Genomic DNA, 24,873 nt, shown 5'->3' on the forward strand with positions numbered 1-24,873 from the left:
GCTTGAGAGGTGCGGCAAAGAGGAATGGGTGAAACTGGCCAAGGATAGGTGTGCCAAACTTGTGGCATCATATTCAAAAAGACGAGGCTGTAATTGCTGCCAAAGATGCTTTGACAAAGTATTGAGCAAAGGCTGTGAATACTTATGTACGTGTGATTTAACAGTTTTTTTATTTTTAAGAAATTTGCAAAAACCTCAAATAAACTTTTTTCACGTTGTCATTATGGGGTGTTGTGTGTAGAATTCTGAGGAAAAAAAGTGAATTTAATCCATTTTGAAATAAGGCTGTAACATAATAAAATGTGGAAAAATTGATGCGCTGTGAATACTTTCCGGATGCACTGTATGTATATGTGTATATATATATATACATACATACATACACATATACATACATATATATATATACACATACATACATACATACATACATACATATATACATATACATACATACATACATACATATATATATATATGTATATATATATATATATATATATATACATATACATCTACATATATATATGTGCACAAAACCACGCTTTTATCAAGGCTTCCGTCGGGTAGTCTTTTGAAATGAAATTTTCCTCCAATCAGTCGTAGCAACGCGCTTTCTTCTGACTGTTACATTTCTGTAGCTCTGATGTGTGCATCAATGTAATCGGTCACTCATCACTAATTCTCCAACTTCCCAATTAGGTAGAAGGATGAAATTTGGCAGCCTTATTCCTTACAGCTTACTTACAAAAGTTAAGCAGGTTTCATTTCGAAATTCTACACGCAACGGTCATAATGGTCGACAAAGTCTGCCATATTGAACTTTCTTATTTATGGCCCCATCTTCACGAAATTTGGTAGGCGGCTTCCCTGCACTAACCGAAACCGATGTACGTACTTATTTCGGTGGTATGACGCCACTGCCATATTGAACTTTCTAATGGTGTTTGTTACTAATGGGCCCATCTTCAAGAAATTTGGTACACGGGTTCCCAACGCTAACTGAATCCTATTTACATACATATATATGTCAATAGCCTGCAGCTCGGTCACCGTGTGAGGCAGCATTGGGTCCCCCATCCCAACGCTTCCCACGTTGTTGGCTGCCTGCCTATATAAGGCTGTCCATCTCTCCAGTCTCTACATTCCCTTCCTGGCTTCGCCACGGGATTCACGTCTCCCTGCTGATAACTACAGTCTTTTTATTTAATCCACGGATTCTCTGCTGTTTTATTGTTCGTTAATTGTGATTATAGTTATTGTGTAGGTATTTTAGACTTACTTTACATTGTTCAGGTACCCATTTCCTTTATCATTCCAACCGTAACCCCATTAACATGTCTATCGAGGTGATCACCATCAATCAAAGAACTGTCACTTACCGAGTGGTTCCCATGCCCGGAGGTGGCACCTGCCTTTTCCATTCTCTTTGTTACATATTGCACAGCCATATCAGGCTCACTCTTGATATCCAGAGGAACACTGTGTCTTATGTATTGAATGACTGGGACAGGTTCAAGGTGTGGACTGATGACGGTACAAGAGATAATTATACTACACAGGAGCACTATAAGAGTGAAATGCTTAAACCCTTCACCTATGGTTCTGCATGTGAGTTGATGGCTGCCGCTGAATTGTTTGGTTCTCACTTTCAAGTGAACCGAAATGGCCAAATATTTTACACCTTTCGACAACCGCCAATGTCTCTTAAACATCTTAGATTCACAGGTGACGATCTGAGTAGTGGACACTTTGATGTTTATGAATGTTTAAACTCTCAAAAGCTGGATGCAAAGTTATCGATGAAACCGGTTGTATGCTTACAACGCTTGACAGATGCCGAATGTCACTTCAACACAAGTCTTGCAAATACTAATGTAACTAAAACAAACCATGAAACTCAAAACGATTATGACAGCAGCAATCCAAGCTGTGAGATTTGAGACAAGATTACTTTTCACATGGCCAACTGTACGTTGCATGCTCAAGAGTAAGCTCAGCGCACAGCTTGGTCATATTACAACCGGAGGGCCGAACTCATCAAGGATTTGATTATCATTATTTCTTTCAATCAGGTTCGTATTTGGAGTATGTGTTGTGTTCAAGTTACATTCCGTGTTTGTCAACCGCTGTAAAGATAACAGGTTTCATTCATCGATTCCTTTCTTACTGCATCAATAAACAGCTCGTCTTCCTCTATATTTGAGGCATCACACACTGCATACACAGGTTTTTTTTTTTTTTTTTTTACACTGTCTTCCTTTAGCTGGACATTGACTTTTTCCACCGTGTGCTCTGTTTCCGCAGTAGCTGCACTAATGAATATGCTTGTATGCATCACTCGCTTAATATTCTTTTGCTGTCTTCTCAATTGTGTAATGCATTTTTTGTTCAGCGCTCTTTGAAGCTGTTGTTTTTTGTCTGCGTACTGCGTTCACAGTCAGTTCACGTGAACCACTCAGAGTACATGCATCGAAGGTTCTCAGCTGTGCTTGTGCTATCTCGTGCGACGTTAGCTCAGACCCGGCAATGCGTCTTCTCCTTAAATTTAAAGTTAAGCTTTACACCTTGCTTTCCTATTCATTTGCATAAGCACAGTCCTTCACCAGCAAGTTTAACTCCGTTTTAGCAATTTTAACTCCGTTAAAAAGTGAAGCCAAGTCTCGTTTATATCCCGCGTCTTCTCATTAAACTTGTATCTCGCGAATATCGTATTCGTCGTAGGCATGACAAACACCAGAGGCAGCGTGTCTATAAACTTAATTTAAACTTACGGTTTACACCGTGCTTTGTTTCCGCAGTAGTTGCACTTATGAATATGCTTGTATGCGTCACTTGCTTCATATTCTTTTGCTGCCATCTCAACTGTATAATGCGTTTTTTGTTCAGCGCTCTTTGGAGCTCTTCCTTGTTCTCTGTGTACTGCGTTCACAGTCAGTTTGTGAGCCGCTTGGAGTACATGCATCGAAGGTTCTCAGCTGTGCTTTTGCTATCTTGTGCAATGTCCACAGCTTTACTTAATGTTAGCTAAGACCTGGCTCTTAAAAGTTTCTGTCGATGTTTTGCTGAGTTTGTGCCAAACACCACCCTGACCATCTCATCTTCATTTGCATAAGCACAGCCCTTCACCCACGAATATTTTGCGGCAGAGTGTTTCTATTCGATTGCCGCTGACGGGCGGCCTTATATGGGCACGCACTCAATAACGTGGGAGGCGTGATGATGAGGGATGCAACTCCGCCTAACACGGTGACCGAGCTGCAGGCTGTGGCCATATATATGCACATAAGTATGACCGTTACACATAGAATTTCGAAATGAAACCTGCCTAACTTTTGTAAGTAAGCTGTAAGGAATGAGCCTGCCAAATTTCAGCCTTCTACCTACACGGGAAGTTGGAGAATTAGTGATGAGTGAGTGAGTGAGTTAGTCAGTCAGTGAGGGCTTTGCCTTTTATTAGTATACTGTAGATTCATTTTTTGATAGAAATACCAAAAACATTTTGTTCTAGTCATGTTGTCATCTATCTAGAACAATATACATGTCCCACATCAGCATGCTTATACTGAATTTATTTGTTCAGCCTTTTTCAGCCCTAAAGACTAATTTAACACAAGAAATCAACTTATTTAGCCACCAGACAACACTAACTTCCTTCTAATTGTGAACTAAAGTACACAATTAAACATCTAAAATGTGTATGAAGTTAACGTAGGGCTTTAATGGCCTGTATCTAAAAAAGGAAAAAAAGAAGTTATTCCTACACTACAAAAACAGAAAGAAGGTTACAAACACAATATTTCAGCTGTATAGCCTTTGTCAGGTATGTTATTTCCAACTGTGTTTTCTTTTTTCAGTTTGGGAATAACATTTACAATTTTTCCTAAAATATGCATATTCAAAAACAAAATTACTGATAATACTTTGATAAAACTATCAAATGTTAACCAGAATCAAGGCAAAAATGAGAATGAAAAACATACATTGTTGATTAAAACAAAATTTTGAGCTGTTAATTTAAATAGATAAACAACTCAATACCAATTTTAAATATCAACAAACTATAGATGTTATGGCTACTCTTTCTTTGGTGTGTTAGTCAATTTTAGCAGTAGACAAATAAACCTAACAACTATTTATGTATGATGTTCAATACAGCAAGCCAAGGTTTAAAGAGGGTTTCAAGAGTTTTTACTGTGCAAATACAGAATATTCTTTTATCGTTAATGTGTTATGTTTTAGACAAGAGGTTTGCGGAGGAGATTTATATATATATAAATACCTAATACAGGTGATTGGAACAAGGGGTGACTAAAAAGTCTTCATCTTGACCTATTAAGAGAAAATCTATAAAAAAAATTTATTTGACAATACAATCTGTGGCTAAGGATTTCTGCTGGCATCTGGAAGGTTGCCATTGAGCCTTTGATCAAGGGCCTTATCCTGAAAATTGCTCCAGGGATGCTGTCCAATGCCTGAAATCTGCATCAGAGATAGGGAATGCAGTATACAGTACACTATGCAGTGCATGACCAGCTGTATACATGGGACAAACATCTAAAAACACTCGCAAAACACATACAAGAACATTACAACACTGTCAGAAGGAAGATATACACACATACAAGTTCAACCGGACACACGTTTAACTGGGACACGGTGAAAGTAAAATTCAAGGCTAATACTAAGAGTGCTAGAGAGCTGGCTGAATCATGGCTGTCAAATAAAAATGTCATTAACAGACACTTGGACATGAACCCAGCAGTCGGAAGCTTAAAAAGAAAGACACCTAAATAATAATAATAAAAAAAAAGACTATGATCTCCCTCCGAACTCCATCTTATTGATACACCATTTGCTATATATTTCCTTTGATTCCTATGTGTCTAATTATTTTCTTCTGATGATGACAACTGCAAGGTTGTTGAAAGCTTAGGAATAAAAAACAGTTTTAAAACATGCGACTCATTTTCTCCTTTTGTGGATTACTATCTACAAATATATTATACATAATTGTGCCAGGTTACCATAATTAAGAGAAGCAATGAAGGTATATGAAGGAAACAAACTCATGCGCACATGCTGACTAAGCCAGAATGAACACACCTGCAGGGTATACCCATGGCAGAGAAACTATAAGTCTGGAGGCATTCCAGAATCTGAAAAAATTCCAAATTCACAAACTTATTTGGCCCCAAGATTTCAAATAAGGGATTGGGAGCTTGCTCCTAATTTTGTAGTTAGAATAGGTACCGACTTGGATCTGAAGCAAAAAAATATACTATAAATCACAAATGGTTGAAACTTGCAATTCGAAAATTTTAGTGCACAAGAGCTAAGCTTTGGCAATTTACAAAATCAGAACCACAGAATACTCTTTTCAGTTTCAGACTCTTAACTTTTTGAGCACCCCTTACAAATACATATACATAAGTTGCAATAAATGTAATCCATAGATATGTTTACCGTCTTGCTAACCTGTAGAGGTACTTCTCTTCTAAACCTAATGTAAATGTGTCTTAAGATATGTATCCCCCTACTACTGATGACTTAATGTAAAATTATGAACTATACCATTATACAATAATTAATAACACATGAAAAGACTATTACATAACAAAATTAGGAAAAAGGAACCCTGGTATTACCGGATGGGAATCTGCCAAATCACGAAATGTTCCTTTCTTTCCCATTAATTTTCTGTAGACAACCATAGGGAAGTGAACATCCAGGATGCAGTTATTGTAGATTGCCAGTCCCAGCACAATGCCAATCAGTGTGAACTGACCCTCGGTTTCGAAGGAGGAGGGATTGAACCAAAATAATTTTGTTGTTTCATCATATGTGAACATTCCTGAGGGGAAAAAAAAATCAGTTTTTAATACATTTAGCACAAAACTCTATAGACTAAATAATTTTGGTATACCACTAGGGTATCCAAAAAGTTCATTTATGTATAACATTATAACAGTGTACAATAATCATAATATTTAAAGCACTGCATTCATCTAAAATACCTTTTTGAAATATACAAACCCAACAGTAGCATTAAATAGGTACAACCATTTTTATTTGCAATGTAATACTTTTTTGTGATTAAAAAATAACATCAAAAACATGAAAAATATAGATATACAATCTTTGGGAAAGACCAAGAAAATGTCTGAAAAGCAGGCTTTATAAATATTACAACTAACGATGTAGTACTTTGAAGATAGGAAAACTATCAATTGTAAAAATTAAATTACTGTTTTTAACTCATACTAATACTTGTTATATAATACTTACAGGGTATGGGGCAGGAATCTGTTGAACAAAACTCCACTCAAATACCACTTGTTGTTTATTAACATTTTTTAGGTTAAGTAAAGTTGCATTTAAAATCTTTAAAGAATGCTTTGAAACTATGTTTTTAAAATATTATGGTCTTCAAATCTGATGAATGTAAAGGTAGCACACCTCAAAAAATTAAACACAAGGCCACATATAAACCTAAAATCAGATGTACTAACACAAATAAAACCCCTGCCCAGTTGTAAATTTTAAAAACTGTACAACACCACACCTGGTGATAACTGAACAAAATAAAATGTCAATGTTACTAGTTAACTATGAACAAATTATTAATTTCACTGTGTCATATACTGAAATCAGGAATAAGGAGGTGAAAGCACAGTTACAGGAAAATGTAATTTATTGATTTTAGCTTGGCTTCCAGTTTAATGATTCCCCTAAAACTAGCACAGAAGCTCAGAGCTCTTGGACTGGACACCATACTGTGCATCATCCTTACTGGGAGACCTCATGGTTTTTTACAACACTGTTTATTATGCACAAAAATGCAACTTTTTGTTTATACCTGTCTTATTTAGAATTTAGTATCCAAGTCTGAGAATATGAAAAAGGTCTTTCACAGTTACAGAGGTAAGGTTGCATTTTCGGCATTATTAAACTGTCCCATTATTATTACTGAAGTGTCTGTCTCATGGAAAGCCATAAATGATGGAAGTGGTGCATTTAAGCTATGTTTCATTTAAGCAGTTTGTTGTCTACGGAGTGTAAATACAGAAATTTAGTTGACAACTACTAGATGCCATGTTCTAGATATTTTTTATGCTATTGTGTTTTATTAACATGGTTTAGAAGAAACTAGACCTCCTTACCTATATCAGGGTTGAATATTTCTTCCACTACAAGTTGAAAAAATTCTTTGGACACACCTCCTTCATCAACACCTTGCTCGCCTTCAAACTCTACATAAAGTTGTTTCTTCAAGTCTGCAGGATTTTCCATGGCAATCATCTCCAGCTATGTAGCAAAATAAGGAAACCAAGGAGTAAGTAGGCAACATAATAAAAGATAGACAGGACAAAGGACATTTTCAAAAGGATAACACTTAGCTGGCTTATTTTCAACATATGAATAATGTAAGGATAATATTTTGTCTATCTCACATGTATTTTACACTAAATTGAACCTTGAGACATAAACAAATACAGTGGAACCTCAGTTTGCAAGCATAATTTGTTCCGGAAACGTGCTCGCAATCCAAAGCACTCGCATATCAAAGCAAATTTCCCCATAAGAAATAATGGAAACTCAGATGATTCGTTCCATAACCCAAAACTATTCATATAAAAATGAATAATACAAAATATAAAGTAAAAATACATAAAACAAATTAACCTGCACTTGGAAAAGAATCATGGCTGGTGTGAGTGAGTTTCTAAACTCTTTTGGGATTCCACCCAAAGTGACGACAGGCGGAAGAACGCCCCGAAGCAACTGCAGGCTCCAAGCACTGTAGCAGTTCGCCGTAAAAGCGAATCTGAAAAGATCGCGGACATGCTATAAGCGCTTGCCATTGATGGGTAATACAGGAACATAATAAATTGGCAGGGCACAATACTACTTGGTCCCGACCCTGCCTGACTGCTGTGTCTGTGTATAGTTAGTGGCAGATCCCGCTACAATAAATAACTGTTATGTTCCTGTTTCAAGCTGAATAAAGCTGGTGTCGCTAAAGCACTGAGACTCAGCTTCGTGTTTTGGGGTGCAAGACAGGGACTCACACGTTACAACACACACATGTGGTCACCATGCTATAGTAAACAGTATACACTTGTACGGATGTTGACTATATGAGTGAGGCATGCCGACTCAGATGGAGAATGGGGGATGATTACCCATAATCCCACAACGAGAGACAGAAGAACAATTAGCTCAGTTGTGATCACGTGGCGTTTGGCAGACAAAGCGCATACGTACTACTCATATTGCAAGACATGGCTCGTTTATAGTCAAATATAGTCGTATATAAGTCAAAATTTATTAAAAGATTTTAGCTTGTCTTGCAAAACATTCGCAAGCCAAGTTACTCGCAATCTAAGGTTCCACTGTACATGATTTTAAAACTAATTACATTTTCAGTTTCAAATTGATGAAAATATACTGGAAGGTTAATTTTTATTGTTAATTTACTTTTACACTTTTCTCAGTGTCACAGATAAACATAGATATGAACCAACAGTCCAGAATTACCAACAAGTTTTGAACAACTGAAAATACCTTGTGCTTTAATATACAGTGGAGGGAAACAAGTCTTTTGTTTTAAAATTACAAAAAATACAACTCTAAATGTGCATGACTTGTAAATTACTTCTTGATGTTAAAAAATGATTGACATACAAATATTTAATTCAAATGAAATGCAAAAAACTCTCAAAGGGTTAAAATATCTTCAAACTGTATTTCTAGATAGGGAAAGATATATTTAGAAACAGCTGAGTAGAAAAAGTATAATAAAAAATGTTCAATTAAAAACTGAAAATAAAATTCATAATCCTATACTGCTCTTTATAGGCTGCTCCTCCCAGTACAGTATTGTAAAGTTGTCTCTTATTCATTACTAGAACATCATTACAATTACCACATAAGAATACTAAATTAAAAGCTGTTTCTGGCAAGATGCATCTCAGATATTAAGGCTAGGACAGAAGACAGACGATAAATGACAGTCATTTTACACAGTATTGTCAGTTAGCTTTGGTTGATTAATGCACCTGTTTCATTTAATTTTGAAATGAAGTAGAAGTGCTTAATGAAACAGTGACCTCTGAATGCCTGGGGTTTTCAATCAAAGACATGAAATTAGGGCTAGGGGTAGACAAGGTGCTGGTAATGGTGTTTCCTATGACAGGTACTATACGAAGACTGAATGTTATATAAATAGATTGAATGTTTTCTTGATTGCCTTTATAAGTAATTTTTTTTCAATAGTAACTACAGTATATGTATCAAAATAAGAAGCATCAGTAACATTTTTCTTGGCATGATGGCTTAGTGGGCAGAGCTTAACCTCTTTTGTGGATTTTATAGATTCTCCCAGTTTTTACCTTTGATTTCCTACCACATTTCTAAAAACATACATGTTTACTTAACTGGCAATTCCAAACTGGCTTTGTGTTGGTGTGTTCATAAATGGGCCCTGCATTAACTGGCACCCTGTTCAAGATTGTTTCAGTTAGTGCTACTGAAGTTAGAATAAAAAAAAAAACAACACACTATTTCACTGGTTTCCACAATTCATTACAATGCTTATATAAGGCTCAATAGATTAGACAACTATACATTTATTCAGAAGAGATATGTTCTCAACTACCAATCTGCAGAGGGGAAAAACCAAAAGCATTCTGAAAAATCTAGGTTATAATTAGCATTTTTACTTAAGTGATGATGACATCTACAGTTGTGCTTGAAAGTTTTCTGCATAAATATGACCTAAAACATCATCAGATTTTCACTCAAGTCCTAAAAGTAGATAAAGAGAATCAAGTTAAACCAATGAGACAAAAATATTATACTTGGTCATTTATTTATTAAGGAAAATGATTGAATATTGAAGTATGTGAACCCTGCTTTCAGTATCTGGTGTGAACCCTCGGCAGCAATAACTGCAACTAAATGTTTCCGGTAACTTTTGCTCATTCCTGCACACCGGCTTGGAGGAATTTTAGCCCATTCCTCCGTACAGAACAGAGGTTGGTGGGGTTCATCACATTACCTGCTCGCTTCAGGTCCTTCCACAACATTTCGATTGGATTAAGGTCAGGACTTTGATTTGGCCATTCCAACCATTAACTTTATTCTTCTTTAACCATTCTTTGGTAGAACGACTTGTGTGCTTAGGGTCGTTGTGCTGCATAACCCACCTTCTCTTGAGATTCAGTTCATGGACAGATGTCCTGACATTTTCCTTTAGAATTCTCTGATATAATTCAGAATTCATTGTTCCACCAATGATGGCAAGTCGTCCTGGCCCAGATGCAGCAAAACAGGCCCAAACCATGATACTACCACCACCATGTTTCACAGATGGGATAAGGTTCTTATGCTGGAATGCAGTGTTTTCCTTTCTCCAAACATACCGCTTTTCATTTAAACCAAAATGTTCTATTTTGGTCTCATCCATTCACAAAATATTCTTCCAATAGCCTTCTGGTTTGTCCATATGATCTTTAGCAAACTGCAGATGAGCAGCATTTTTTTTTGGAGAGCAGGGCTTTCCCCTTGCAACCCTGCCATGCACACCATTGTTGTTCAGTGTTCTCCTGATGGTGGACTCATGAACATTAGCCAATGTGAGAGAGGCCTTCAGTTGCTTAGAAGTTACCCTGGGGTTCTTAGTGACCTTGCTGACTATTACACGCCTTGCACTTGAAGTGATCTTTGTTGGTCGACCACTCCTGAGGCCTCATGTATAACACCGTGCGTAGAACTCACACTATAACATGGTGTAAGCACAAAAGCGGGAATGTGTGTATGCACAGAAAAATCCAGATGCAGGAATCTGTACGTATGCAAACTTCCAAGTTCTTCCGCTACATAAATCCCTTCAGCGTGGAAAGTAACGCATGTGCACGCGCCTGCTGTCCCGCCCCAACTCCTCCCAGAATTACGCCTCTTTGAATATGTAAATCAATATTAATAGCCCTTAAGCTCAGTGTTCTGTGAAAAGACAATGGCAAAACCATGAGAAAAAAAATAGAACAATTTCAGGGAATACCAAGTGGAGGCAAGGAAAAATGTACTATTTGTTGGTTTAAACAGTGGTATAAACAAGAAAAGGAACCTGATCGAGTGACATAGCGAGTTGGAGAAACTCGTACAGTACCCAAAATAAAAAAGAAGTCACATATCAAAGTCACTGTAAAAAGGCGAGTTGTAGCCCACCGTCTGAGTGTCATATGAAGGCTTATTAGGGTACAGAGAAAAAAATTGGGACACAATGGGGAAAAAAGCTCAAAACTTTAATCTCGAAATTTCCACTTTAATCGCGTAGTTTATTTTGTCATTAAAGAATAACACCATAAACTTAATCTTAAAATCGTTTAATTTACTAGTTTCTCAAATCCCATCGTAAGTAGTACATTAAATGGTTTGTTTTGTATTTGATCTTCTATGTGCTCTGTGTGTGTGAATCACTACGTGCTTCTTAAACAGGCTTTCTCTTACCCGACAGGACACAGAATCCATTACATTCATGATATTACAGCTCTCTGAATAACTAAAATACTGAGATGTATACATTATATCATTTGCATGATGATAGGAGTTAAAGCATGTTATTAAACCTGGGAACACGGTGGCGCAGTGATTGTGAGTGACCTTCGATAAAATAATTTATTGCAGCAGTACTGTCTCTTTCAAACGTACTAACATCCAATTTCTGTCCTTTCTTTCCTTTCTCCAAATACCCAATCGCCACACAATCAGCTCTGTAATAGACGTTAAGCCATCTGTAAGCTTATAATGCCGATTCTTCAAAACTTTTAAGGAACATCAAAATATCTTCATAGTAAACGTTTAATTATTCTATCCTTCAAGCCAGTCCCAGTTAAGCAAACAGAGCATGGCATTCAGGAACAATCCGTGAACAGCCACCAGATCCTTGCTAGCGTAGTGACAGTGTCCTTTAATTATTAACAATATAGATTATTTAAATAAAGTTTTATCTGTATAATATAATAAACATATTTTGCTGCATTTCATCTTAAAAATGGTATTGTCTTCATATGTAAATACTTGCTTTATAAAGTGGCTCAGGTTGTGTAATATTATAAATGTATCGCAAGTTTACAGTGACGCAATTGTACTTATAAGTACAAACAGTTCTACAAGGAGCAGTTGATGGAATGATGGAGTACGTTTAGAGGTCTTGGGATTAAACTCTTTCTGAACCGTGAGGTCCGTACAGTAAAGGTTTTGAAGCGTTTGTCGTGTGAGAAGCAGTTCAAATAGGAAGCATGGCTGAGGCAGCATGTGCTTGATGCTGTATACCAATAATTCTCTTTCCGATCAGCTGCTCCAAGTGGTGCAGTGAGAGTAATATGGAAAAAGATGATCCGCTGTGGCAACCCCTAACAGGAACAGCTGAAAGAAGAAGAAGGTGTAGTGAGAGTAACAACGCTAAAGCAGCTATGGTATTTAGAATAGTTTGACCATTCTGTGGACCATTATATTGTTACAGGTTAATTACAATCAGATGCATTAAACTAATAAACAATATGCGGTTAATTTCAGTGTATTTATAAAGCCAAGTCAGGAATGTAGATCTGAAAAAGAAATATAAACCACACAGGAACAGTAGCACTGCTTTGACGCTGGGTGCTGCCAGTTTGCAAAACCAAGCAGAGAACTTGCGTACGACAGGGTATGAGGTACCGTGGAAATGTGCATGGCTTTACGCCAAGTTTAGGTTTTATACATCGCGATTTGAACGTGGAAATGTTCTTATGCATCATTCCTGTGCGTACACACCATTTAATTCATGAGGCCCCTGGGGAAGGTAAAAATGGTCTTGAATTTCCTCCATTTGTACACAATCTGTCTGACTGTGGATTGGTGGACTCCAACCTTTTTAGAGATGGTTTTGTAACCTTTTCCAGCCTGATGAGCATCAACAACTCTTTTTCTGAGGTCCTCAGAAATCTCCTTTGTTCGTGCCATGATATACTTCCACAAACATGTGTTGTGAAGAGCAGACTTTGATAGATCCCTGTTGCTTAAATAACACAGGGTGCCCACTCATGACCTGATTGTCATCCCACTGATTGAAAACACCTGATTCTAATTTCACCTTCAAACCAACTGCTAATCCTAAAGGTTCACATACTTTTGCCACTCAAATATGTAATATTCGATCATTTTCCTCAATAATTAAATGACCAAGTATAATATTTTTGTCTCATTTGTTTAACTGGTTTCTATTTATCTACTTTTAGGACTTGAGTGAAAATCTGATGATGTTTTAGGTCATATTTTTGTTTTTCTTTTTATGATGTAGTCACTCTGGTAAATTATAGTGCTGCATTACACGCTTGCATTCTTATGTAACATTAGAATGTTTGTGTTTATAAATAATATTTGCTAAGAAACAAGTCCCTGCCTGAGCAGAATTTTTTTACAGTCATGTGTGCAAAGGAAATCAAAAACTCAGCAAGAGTGCAGTGGTGAATCAACATCAACCTTGACTGAAAGGCGTTATTGCTCATTTGAAGTAACAAAGGCGGGAGCATAGTGGAAAAGCGAAAGTTACAAACTAGCTAGCTGTTGGATTTCAAACAGATTTTACACAATCTGGAAGAAAACATGATAATGTGCAAGTGTTGCAGCAGCAAGGCTTGTATAGCCAATAAAACAGATTTTGTGTTAGGATCACACAGTTTTAAAATTTGCAAATCTAACAGCACACTTTCACCAGCAAATTACATGTGGCAAGCTGCAAAAGTGTGCTGGTTGCAAGCAAATGTGCCAAAGAATCTGCAGAGGTAAAATGTTTCCTGACACAAAAAAAAAACAAAAAAAAACAAATGATAATGCAGAAAGATATGAACTTTCAGTTAAAATAAACTTGAAAAATTATATAGTAAAGGGAGGACCAAGTTTCACACAAATGAAACTGCTTGTTTAGCTATTAAAGGAAAATAGTCTAGAAATTCTGCCAACATATGACAATGATGTTCACTGTGCTGAACTAACTTCAAACACAGACTGTACACATCTGGTGGTTAGATATGTACATGATGCTTTGCCAGTAAAGCTTCTCTTTCACAGAAATTGGGGGTAAAAAAAAACTTAAATAATATGTTTAATTTTGTGTTTCTGAATACACAAGTCAAATTTCGAGTTTAGTTAATTTATTGAAAAGTTGTTTTTAAGGGAAGTGTAATGTGTTCATTACACAACCAGAGTCAGAAGTGCAACTACATGCTTTATTTCTATTTATTACTATAAACTTTCAATTATTATATATTGTATAAAGACCTATATTTTGTTTAAAATATTGACAAGTAGTTCATTAAAAAAAAATTGTAAAATTGTATTCAAAACTGCTTATTCGGTAAACGTTCCATTTCATGAATTTTGTGTTTAAGTTCAAATATTTATTTATTTTTTAACAATCCAACTAATCAATTAATAGACAAAATATTGCCAGATTAATCTATTATCAAAATTATTGTCAGTTGCAGCCCTTGTAGGTTGTAATTAAAACAAGCATAATTTGTTGGAGATTTTTTGGTAATGTCATTTGTATTACGAATAAATGTTTTGTGCACTTAAATTTTGCTTGTACTCAAACAATTTAATGGATTTTACTCATTTTAGTAAAAGTTTCATGTAAAGGGAACTGAATAATAAGCCTATAATCTGTCCACAATATTTGATTTTTGTCAATAAAAAAATGAACACCACCTGTTTATTTTAATATAGAAATACATAAATATATAAAAGTATAAAACACTTTAAGACATGTCATTGGGCTTACACATGGCTATAAATAATAAAAAAAAAAGTTAAATAAAATGAAGATTGACAAATCTTGATACCCGCCTCGTAACTGCCATAAATTGCAGGTTGTTATTTTTAAACTATTCTCTCTAAACTCTACAGACTGGTATGTCTCAAAAGCCACAACTAACACCAATAATGAAAACAAATTGATACTCAGAAAGATCACAATTCTTAACCATTCTAGTAACTGGTTTAAATAAAAAATCTAAATCATCTGACCATATCTGCACTCTATATGCATCGAACTAGGTATAAGATTGATTGTTCGAAGAATCAAGCAAATTTTAACTAGTAAGCATAACTAATAAAGGGATTCACTGTGTGTGTGTGTGTTTGTGTATATATATATATATATATATATATATATATATATATATATATATATATATATATACACACACACACACACTGTATGTATGTATGTAGGTATGTATATATACTGTATATACATAAAAAGCAAATTAAATGCTGTGTTCCATTAAGCTGTATTTACCTCAAGAAGGGTAACACTCCCTAAAGTATAACGCCCCAAAATCCCAAAAATGGAATGTTCTTATCATCTCAACACTTAAACAACAGACCCATATTACAATAAACAAAGAAAACTGCACAAAAAACAGCAGATTCTCAAGATGGGTTTTACAATTGGTCAGTTTGTTCCTAATGGTAAATCATTCTCCAAATAAAACATTTAAGTACCTAAGGTTTTTGCATGGTAGATACTACAGTCCTACAGTAATATTACTAGACTTAATAAAGTGGTAGCTGATTTTTAGACCAATCAATCTATGTTCTCCTACTCATCAACAGTGGGAGAAATACGATACAATTAAGTACAAGTGAAGAAATGAATGTTCCCTACAGGGAGGTTAGGTTTAATCTGGAGTGATAGGTGAAATTCTTAATAAACCAGAGGAACTTAAGTGTATAGTGTTACCTACTTCCAATCCAAATAGCTAAAAATTATTTTGGACATCTGATCGACATTTCCATTGATGGCTTTTGTTGTAGATGTACAAAGAAAACCCCAGTAAAGGAGACTCCAGGGAACATTCAGGACATACTGGAGATTTTTTTATGTAGCAGGTGGCATTGGAACAAACACTGATATAGGAAAATAAAATATCATACACTTGACTCACCCTGACCAAGGCATCATCTATGATGTGATCTCGACGAACCTTTAGCCTCAGATAAGGATTTAGCTGCTGTCCTTGGACAAGGCTATAGAGAACAGTGATGCGTCGTTCGCTGTACATTCGAATTCTATTGTCATAGTAAAGCCCTAGGTTCTTTGTTACAGCATTGAGAATAAAAGGGCAGGTCATGAAGGAAAATTTATTCTCTGTTTCAACCTTGAAGAAAGTGTAGTCCTTATCCATTTCCAGTACGTCATTAAGTGGTTCATTTACAAACTCCTCAAAGGGGATAAGAGGTTTCCGGCAGTCAATAGTTTTTACACCAAGTTCTGTCTCTAGAGGGTCTACTCGAGGCCCTTTTTTATTTCTTCTTTCTTCCCCTAGTAATTCCTGCAAAGTTAGTTCACTGGATTCCGGGATGGGCTCCTCATCCTCTTCCTCATTATGATCTGTGTCCACATCTCCACCAAGGACATTTGCATAGTAAACTATTTTCAAGCATTTTGTAGCAGCCACAACAGCATCATCATCATTCACAAGATTGCGACTATTGAACTCATTGCTTATAACTTTGTAAGTAATGAGCTGTTGAAAAGTTTCCATCATGCGCCGTATCTGCTCTGAGCTATATTGTGACCAAAGTCTAACCAGTTTGGCCTGTGCAGGAAGTGGAAGTTTACTCATGGCTTTGCAAAACAAAGGCAGAGCAATCTCTAAATACTCTGGGCTGTGGAGGTTGTTATTTTCCATAACTATGATAAACAAATTTAAGTAATTGGGATCCCTTGAGTATACATTGTGGTACGTCAAGTCACATTCCACATTGGGCGATAAGTAAACTAGTGCATTAAGAAAGGCAGTTTCTATCTTCTCATTGGCCAGAAGTTTATTGTAGACTCTCCTCACAGCTTCAATGTCTACAGAAACCTCATCTGGGCCCAGCCTATGAATATTATTATGGCCCAGCACAACCCTATCTCCTAACCTGGAAGATGAGGCCAATGAATCTTCTTCCATAGCAGCAGCAACAGTAGAACTTGCAGCTTTTTCTTTTTCATCTTCATCCTTATCTTCATCCTTAGCTTGAAGGGATTTTAGCTCTTCCTTAGTGTGTTGTTTTGCTTTACGAAAACTTTGCACCAAGCCTTCAGCACTGGAAAATACTCTACCAATCACACGGATCAAAGGAGAATAATCCTCTTTTTCACTGCAGATCTCTAAGATCTCATAAACTTTGTCTTCTGTTAGAAAGTTTAAATCTAAATGGAGGAAAGAAAAACAAAAATAAATGTTTAAGACTGCTTTATTGGTAATGAAACAATACACTGAGGACCAGCTGGGTTAAACAATAAAATTTTTTTAATTAATAATCATTTTAAAGAATCCATGTGCATAAAAAGTTAATAAAATGAAACATTAAACAAAATGTGCCTGCATATGACTGACAGGTATACAAGGCAACTTCCTGACAATTTACACTTTACTTTGCTTAAGTGGCACTTTATAGTTATTTAGATAGAATGGTCCAATCAAAATATTGGAGAAAAGCATGGTCACTCAGAAAGTTCTCTCCTATAGTACTTTAATTTCCAAACTCCAGACATCAATTTGGTAGGATGGTAAACTAAGAAGACTGGAAGTTTGATTATGGCAAATATACATACATAATGCTTTATCAGCTAGTTTAAAGGACGAACAACAACCCATCATTCACTACAAATATTTCACCCATCTCCAGAAAAATGTTAAATTTGTAAATGTAAGCTCCAAAAAAAAAATATTTATATGCCAATTACATAACAAGACGACAAAAAGATCCATCAGATATTGCAGGTAAGCACTGCAGTCTACCACATTATGGAACTGTAATGATCAATGACATACCATGCATTACTTACATAAGCCTAGGGCTGTGCGATATGACCAAAATCTTATATCCCGATATTTCATTTCATATCCCGATATCACGATATAGTACATTTTCTTTGTATTCAGTGAATAGTTTATATAATCACCACTCCTTTTTTTTCATTTAAATTAAAAAAATCAAAAATGAGAAGTACTCAACTTGTAATTATTTCTGTTCTTTTATTTAGAACATTTGAGCAAATGTTTGACTTAGAATCTATACTAATAAAAGGCAAAGCCCTCACTCACTCACTCACTCACTCACTCACTCACTCACTCACTCATCACTAATTCTCCAACTTCCCAAACTCAAGGGCCGCGGGCCACATCCGGCCCGGCGTGTAATTATATCCGGCCCGAGATCATTTTATATACTGTATTATTGTTATTAAAGCCCGGGTATATGAAGCGCTGGTAACACAATAAACTACAGATCCCATAATGCAGCGCTTCAGCTGCCTTGCCGAACACTTACCGCTTACTAGAGTTATTGCGCACTTTAGTTTACACGGCGCTTTGGTGACTTTGAAGAACAAAAAGTCCGTCTACATGCGGCTCGAACCTTGTGCATGTTTGGTAGCACATATCTGTGTGAGAAGCTCTTCTCAGTGATAAAGACTAACAAAACAGCACACAGGAGTCACCTCACTGATGAGCACCTGCAATCCATCCTGAGAATCTCCACAACACAGAACCTCACACCAAACAGAAAGGAACTTGTGGCCAAAAAAAGATGCCAGGCGTCCAGCTCTAAAATGACATATGAGCAAAGACAACTGAATGATTTGATATTGCACGTAAGAGCGGGAGTCAACAGTTTTAACAAACAGCGTATTGCACTGATACGAAATAGCTGTGTGTGTATATATGTAGATATGTATGTATATGTATATATATGTTTATATATGTGTGTGTGTATGTATGTATATATATATATATATATATATATATATATATATATATATATATATATATATATATATGTATTTGTGTGTATATATATATATATATATATATATATATATATATATATATATATGACAACAACACTTATCACTCACAACAGTGACAAAACAATTACATTGACAATCAGGTTACGTTATTTTCAAAATGTTTCCTTTTCTTTTCATTGCTTCTTTAACACACTACTTCTCCGCTGCGAAGCGCGGGTATTTTGCTAGTGTGAACATAAAATGTTAATGTATCAAGTATAAAACACTTTTCAAAAACAAATTACTAAAGGCCCAATATAAAATACTGCTATATAAAATGCCTGACATAAACAAAATGTGAACTGTAGCAGCAATAACTCTCACAACATATATTAAATATAAAAGGATCAAAGCACTAACAACTAAACTATATAAGGCCAATAAACCCTTTAAACAAAATAAATACAAGTCTAACATTAACTGTCAAAACCAAATGTAAACATTGTACTTCAAACTGTAGCAGCAATAAGGCTTACGACAAAAATATATTAAATATATAATATTAAATATAATATTTTTAGGCTACATTCTAGTAAAATGTTAATTTGCACATCGTAGTGTGGCAAATCTCCATTAATGAGTTACAGCTGATCGCCCGTGCGTGGACTGGACGGCGCTAAGCGTGTTGATGCCGTCCAGCCTCAAGCACGGGGCGATCCGCGGTAACTCGTTAACGGAGATTTGCCGTGTTAATGCAGTTGTGGCGTAAACGTAATGTAGCGTTCTGTTCTTTATTGTAGAGTTCTGTTCTGCAGTTTGTGTTCTGTGATTTGCATCCCTCTCAGTTATTTATTCTGTTGTCCCTGTTATTTCTGATGGACTGTAATAGAGTGGAAGGTAAAGGAGGTTCCGGAGGGATGGGGGGGCTGTGAAAAGGAGGAGTGGACGACGATCTTGTAGCCCTAGCTAAGAGAGTTTGTTTTGGATTGCTGTCTGTTCGTGGTTGTGGCCAACAGCAACCATTTTTGTTTGTGTTTAATAAAGAGGGAACTAACCAAGTGACCGTCTCGGATCATCATTACGTCTGGAAGACGCTACAGTAATTTTAACAAGATTAACGCTGACAGCAAACGCTGCAGGGAAAATTATGCCTTAAGCAAATTGTTTTGGTAGCAATTAATCTTCCAAGCTTTTAACATGCTCGTTTAAATAGTAACTTTACAACTGTAATATCCTACGTGGCCTGCCTCTCAGTTGTAAACTCTCTGCATGCTCGCTCACGTGCTTTTTGCGGAGGTGGTAGAAGAGGTATGTCGTGTTGGATTTTGTGGTAGCGATCGGTTTGCAGCATAATTTGCACAGTACCGTTTTCTGGTCCGTGTCAGACTCTTCAAATCCAAACCATCTCCATACTACAGAGGTAGCCCCTCGTTTAGGAACAAGGTCCTTCAGTGTGGAGCTACCTGGTGTTGCCTCGTCTTCATCAGCCATGCTAGTGTGTCTGCATCCACGTGGTGGCCATCAAAACAATGAATAAAATATTGCCGTAAACAGTTTATTTTGCGACACCACGAAACAAACGATAGCGTAATGTGCAGCGATAGACGTTTTCATATTGTCATCCGATATATATCGTTATATCGAACAACCCTACATAAGCCACTATAGTCTTCCTGAATTATGGTATTTTCTTCTCACCACAAATGTACAATAATTATACACTGCTTGGCCAAAAAAGTCACCAACTTGATTTATCTAAACAAATAGGTAAGAGCTTCCATCCATCCATCCATCCATTTTCTAACCCGCTGAATCCGAATACAGGGTCACGGGGGTCTGCTGGAGCCAATCCCAGCCAACACAGGGCACAAGGCAGGAAAACTAAGGAGACTGTTGAAACTACTAAAATTGGGTTAAGAAACTGTCCAATGTACTATTAAAACCTGGAAGGATAGTGGTGAACTATCATCTTTGAGGAAAAAATCTTGAATGATCGTGATCAGAGATCGTTTAAATGTTTGGTGAAATCAAATTGTAAAAAATCAACAGTAGAACTCATGGCTATATTTAATAGTGAAAGTAAGAGCATTTTTGCTTGCACAATGCGAAAAAAAAATCCAAGTATTGGGACTGAACTGCTGTGTAGCTTTAAAGAAACCAATTATCAGTGAGGCTAATCGTGTAAAAATATATGTATAAATAAATAAAGGAATCAATTTGCTAGGGAGCATAAAGATTGAACTAGGAATAAAAAGGTCATGTGGTCTGATGAGTTGAGATTTACACTAGCCCAGAGTGATGGGTGCATCAGGGTAATGAGAGACAGATGAAGTGATGCACCTATCATGCCTAGTGCCTACCGTACAAGTCTGTGGGCGTAGTGTTATGACCTGGGGTTGCTTCAGTTGGATAGGTTGGTTCAGAAGTGATATGTGCCCAAAAAATAAGGTCAGCTGACTACACGAATACACTAAAAGACCTGGCTTTTCCATCAAAAGATTTTTATTCCCTGATGGCACAGTCATATTCCAAGGTGACAATGCCAGGATTCATCAGGCTCAAATTATGAGAGTGGCTCAGGGAGCATGATACATCATTTTCACACAAGGATTGGCTATGACAGAGAACAGACCTCAACCCCATTAAGAATCGTTTGAATGTGCTGGAGCAACTCTCTGATCATCAATACAAGATCTTGGTGAAAAATTAATGCAACTCTGGAAAGAAATAAATGCAGTGACATTGCATAAGATTACAAAGAAGATAATACAGTGAATGCATGCTGTAATTAAAGCTAAAGGTGGTTCAATGAAATATCAAAAGTGTGTCGATATTTTTCTTTTGGTCAGGTAGTCCATCTAGGCCTTGTGAGCTATGCTTCTCAAACTTGCTTGTTAATTTTTTAACCAAATGTTGTTTAGTAATATTATTAATATAAAGCTGGAGTCTAAATTGCCGTTATTATTTGGATGAAATGTTATAACTATCTGATGCGGTCCACCTTATCTGAAACATTTCAAACTCAACCAATGCTATTCAAATACGTAATGATTACAATGTGCTTTGGTTAAAAGATAGCACAAGTATGAATTTGGAATATAGCAAGTTTATGTATCACTATTGTATGCAAAATACTTTATCTATACTAATAAAAGGCAAAGCCCTCAATGACTGACTGCCTCACTCACTCACTCACTGACTCATCATTAATTCTCCAACTTCCCGTGTAGGTAGAAGGCTAAAATTTGGCAGGATCATTCCTTACAGCTTACTTACAAAAGTTAGGCAGATTTCATTTCGAAATTCTACGTGTAACAGTCATAACTGGAACCTACTTATGTACATATATACGTCCACAGCCTGCAGCTCGGTCGCAGTGTGAGGCGGAGTTGCATCCCTCATCGTCACGCTTCCCACGTAATTGAATGCGTGCCCATATAAGGCCATCCGTCAGCGGCAATCGAATAGAAACACTCTGCCGCTAAATATTCGCGGGTGAAGGACTGTGCTTATGCAAACGAAGATGAGATGGTCAGGGTGGTGTTTGGCACAAACTCAGCGAAAGTCGCGAGAAACTTTTAAGTGCGGGTCTTAGCTAACATTAAATAAAGCCGTGGACATTGCACGAGATAGCACAAGTACAGCTGAGAACCTTCGATGCATGTACTCCGAGCTGCTCACGTGAACTGACTGTGAACGCAGTACGCAGAGAACAAGGAAGAGCTCCAAAGAGAACTGAACAAAAAATGCATTACACAATTGAGAAGGCAGCAAAAGAATATGAAGCGAGTGATGCATACAAGCATATTAATAAGTGCAGCTACTGCAGAAACAAAGCACGGTGTAAACCGTCAGTTTAAATTATGTTTATAGACACGCTTCTGTTGGCATTTGTCATGCCTACGACAAATACGATATTCGCGAGATACAAGTTTACTGAAGAGGACGCTGGGTATAAATGAAACTTTTGATCACTTTGTAACTGAGTTAAAATTGCTGGTGAAGGACTGTGCTTATGCAAATGAAGATGAGATGGTCAGAGATAGAATAGTGTTTGGCATAAACTCAGCAAAAGTGCGAGAGAAACTTTTAAGTGCCTGGTCTGAGCTAACATAAAATAATTGCTTGTGAAGGACTGTGCTTATGCAAACGAATAGAAAGCAAATGTTAAGTTATTTTTAAAATGTTTCCTTTTCTTTTTCATAACTTCTTTAAAACACTTCACTGCGAAGCGTGGGTATTTTGATAGTATAATATATATCTATATAAATATACTAGGGGGACATTGTTATTTTAATGGGAATTGTTACATACTCTTTCGATTTTATGTTGCATTGCTTCTTATAAAGATACACCTGACCGAATTGTGGTTTCTTCGAAATTAAACTTGTCGTTGTTTCAATTATTGTGGGACCACAGATTCTCTTATTGAATAGTCCATTATTGTGTTAATCTACGTTTTGAGCATTGAATGATGCGACTGCGAAAAGTTTATTGCAGACTCAAGATATTTTGCCAGTAGGGTCTATGGATTTCACTTTCACCAAAAAACAAATCTTTTAATTCTCGTGGATTCGCCTCTTCATTAGGAGGCAACACTACTTTTCCCTGATAGCAACATAAATTAGACGATCTACAACTCTCTGACTTAAGCTTTAAATCCTTACAATATCTACATACTTCTGATATATCACCTATATTCAATCTCTTTTGTTGTTCCATTATTTCACGGAGTAATAATTTCCGTTTGCTTGTGCTAATTCAGTTACTACTTTCATATTCTTTAACTTGCTCTGCATGTGTAACGCGCCGTTCTTTTTAGCCTTTCAAATTCCACTGCTTTCATACATATAAACGTATACAATTTTTAACAGCTGGAAGCATATGAAGTGCGTCAGCCAAAAGCATTCCAACAATTGAGAGGTTAGATGTCCATGATCTTGTTTTAAATTGTTTGTAAGTTGGGTTGTGACGTGCAAAAGTCACCGTCTCACGGGTCTTGCTTCCAAAGGTTGTAAAGTCTAGTCTTGCGGGATGTCAAAATGTCCTTCCAAGAAGATCATGTCTCAACCCAAGATTTTTTTATAATAATAGACAGATTATATATATATATATATATAATATAATATATAATATATATACATACATACAGTATCTATACAAATAAAAGGCAAAGCCCATACTAACTCACTCACTGACTCATCACTAATTCTCCAACTTCCCGTGTAGGTAGAATGCTAAAATTTGGCAGGCTTATTCCTTACAGCTTACTTACAAAATTTCGTAGAATTTCGAAATTCTACGCGTAACGGTCATAACGGTCGACAACGTCTGCCATGTTGAACTTTCTTATTTATGGCCCCATCTTCATGAAATTTGGTAGGCGGCTTCCCTGTGCTAACCGAAACTGATGTACGTACTTATTTCGATGGTATGATGTCACTGTCGGCCGCCATATTGAATTTTCCAACGTCACTAATTTTCCAACTTCCCATGTAGGTAGAAGGCTGACCCCATCTTCACGAAATTTGGTAGGTGGCTTCCCTGCGCTAACCAAAACCGATGTACATACTTATTTTGGTGGTATGACGCCACAGTCAGCCGCCATATTGAACTTTCCAGCGTCACTAATTCTCCAAATTCCCGTGTTGGTAGAAGGCTGAAATTTGGTACTTATTTCGATGGTATGATGCCACTGCTGGCCGCCATATTGAACTTTTCAACAGTCTTTGTTACTTATGGGCCCATCTTCAAGAAATTTGGGACGCGGGTTCCCAACACTAACTGAATCCTACTTACGTACATATATATGTCCATAGCTTGCAGCTCAGTCACTGTGTGAGGCGGCATTGGGTCCCCCATCCCAACGCCTCCCACGTTGTTGGCTGCCTGCCTATATAAGGCCGTCCGTCGCTCCAGTCTCTTCATTCCCTTCCTTGCTTCGCCACGGGATTCGCGTCTCCCTGCTGATAACTACAGCCTTTTTATTTAATCCACGGCTTCTCCGCTGTTTTATTGTTCATTTATTACGATTATAGTTA

At 36.7% G+C, this 24,873-nt stretch overlaps 1 protein-coding gene across 3 annotated transcripts in view; it reads right to left on the reverse strand.

Annotated features, from left to right (window-relative positions):
- The window catches only part of ube3a (ubiquitin protein ligase E3A), a 114,898-nt gene that overhangs the window by 44,328 nt on the left and 45,697 nt on the right, over positions 1-24,873 (reverse strand). For all 3 annotated transcript variants that reach the window (XM_039744690.1, XM_039744688.1, XM_039744689.1), the window contains exons 3-5: positions 15,996-17,251; positions 7,164-7,308; positions 5,649-5,854 (exon numbers count right to left, since the gene is read on the reverse strand). In XM_039744690.1, the coding sequence (XP_039600624.1) occupies positions 5,649-5,854; positions 7,164-7,308; positions 15,996-17,251 (1,607 nt within the window). The remainder of the gene's footprint in view (positions 1-5,648; positions 5,855-7,163; positions 7,309-15,995; positions 17,252-24,873) is intronic.

This window comes from Polypterus senegalus, chromosome 2 (assembly GCF_016835505.1).
Source record: "Polypterus senegalus isolate Bchr_013 chromosome 2, ASM1683550v1, whole genome shotgun sequence".
Classification (NCBI taxonomy): domain Eukaryota; kingdom Metazoa; phylum Chordata; class Cladistia; order Polypteriformes; family Polypteridae; genus Polypterus; species Polypterus senegalus.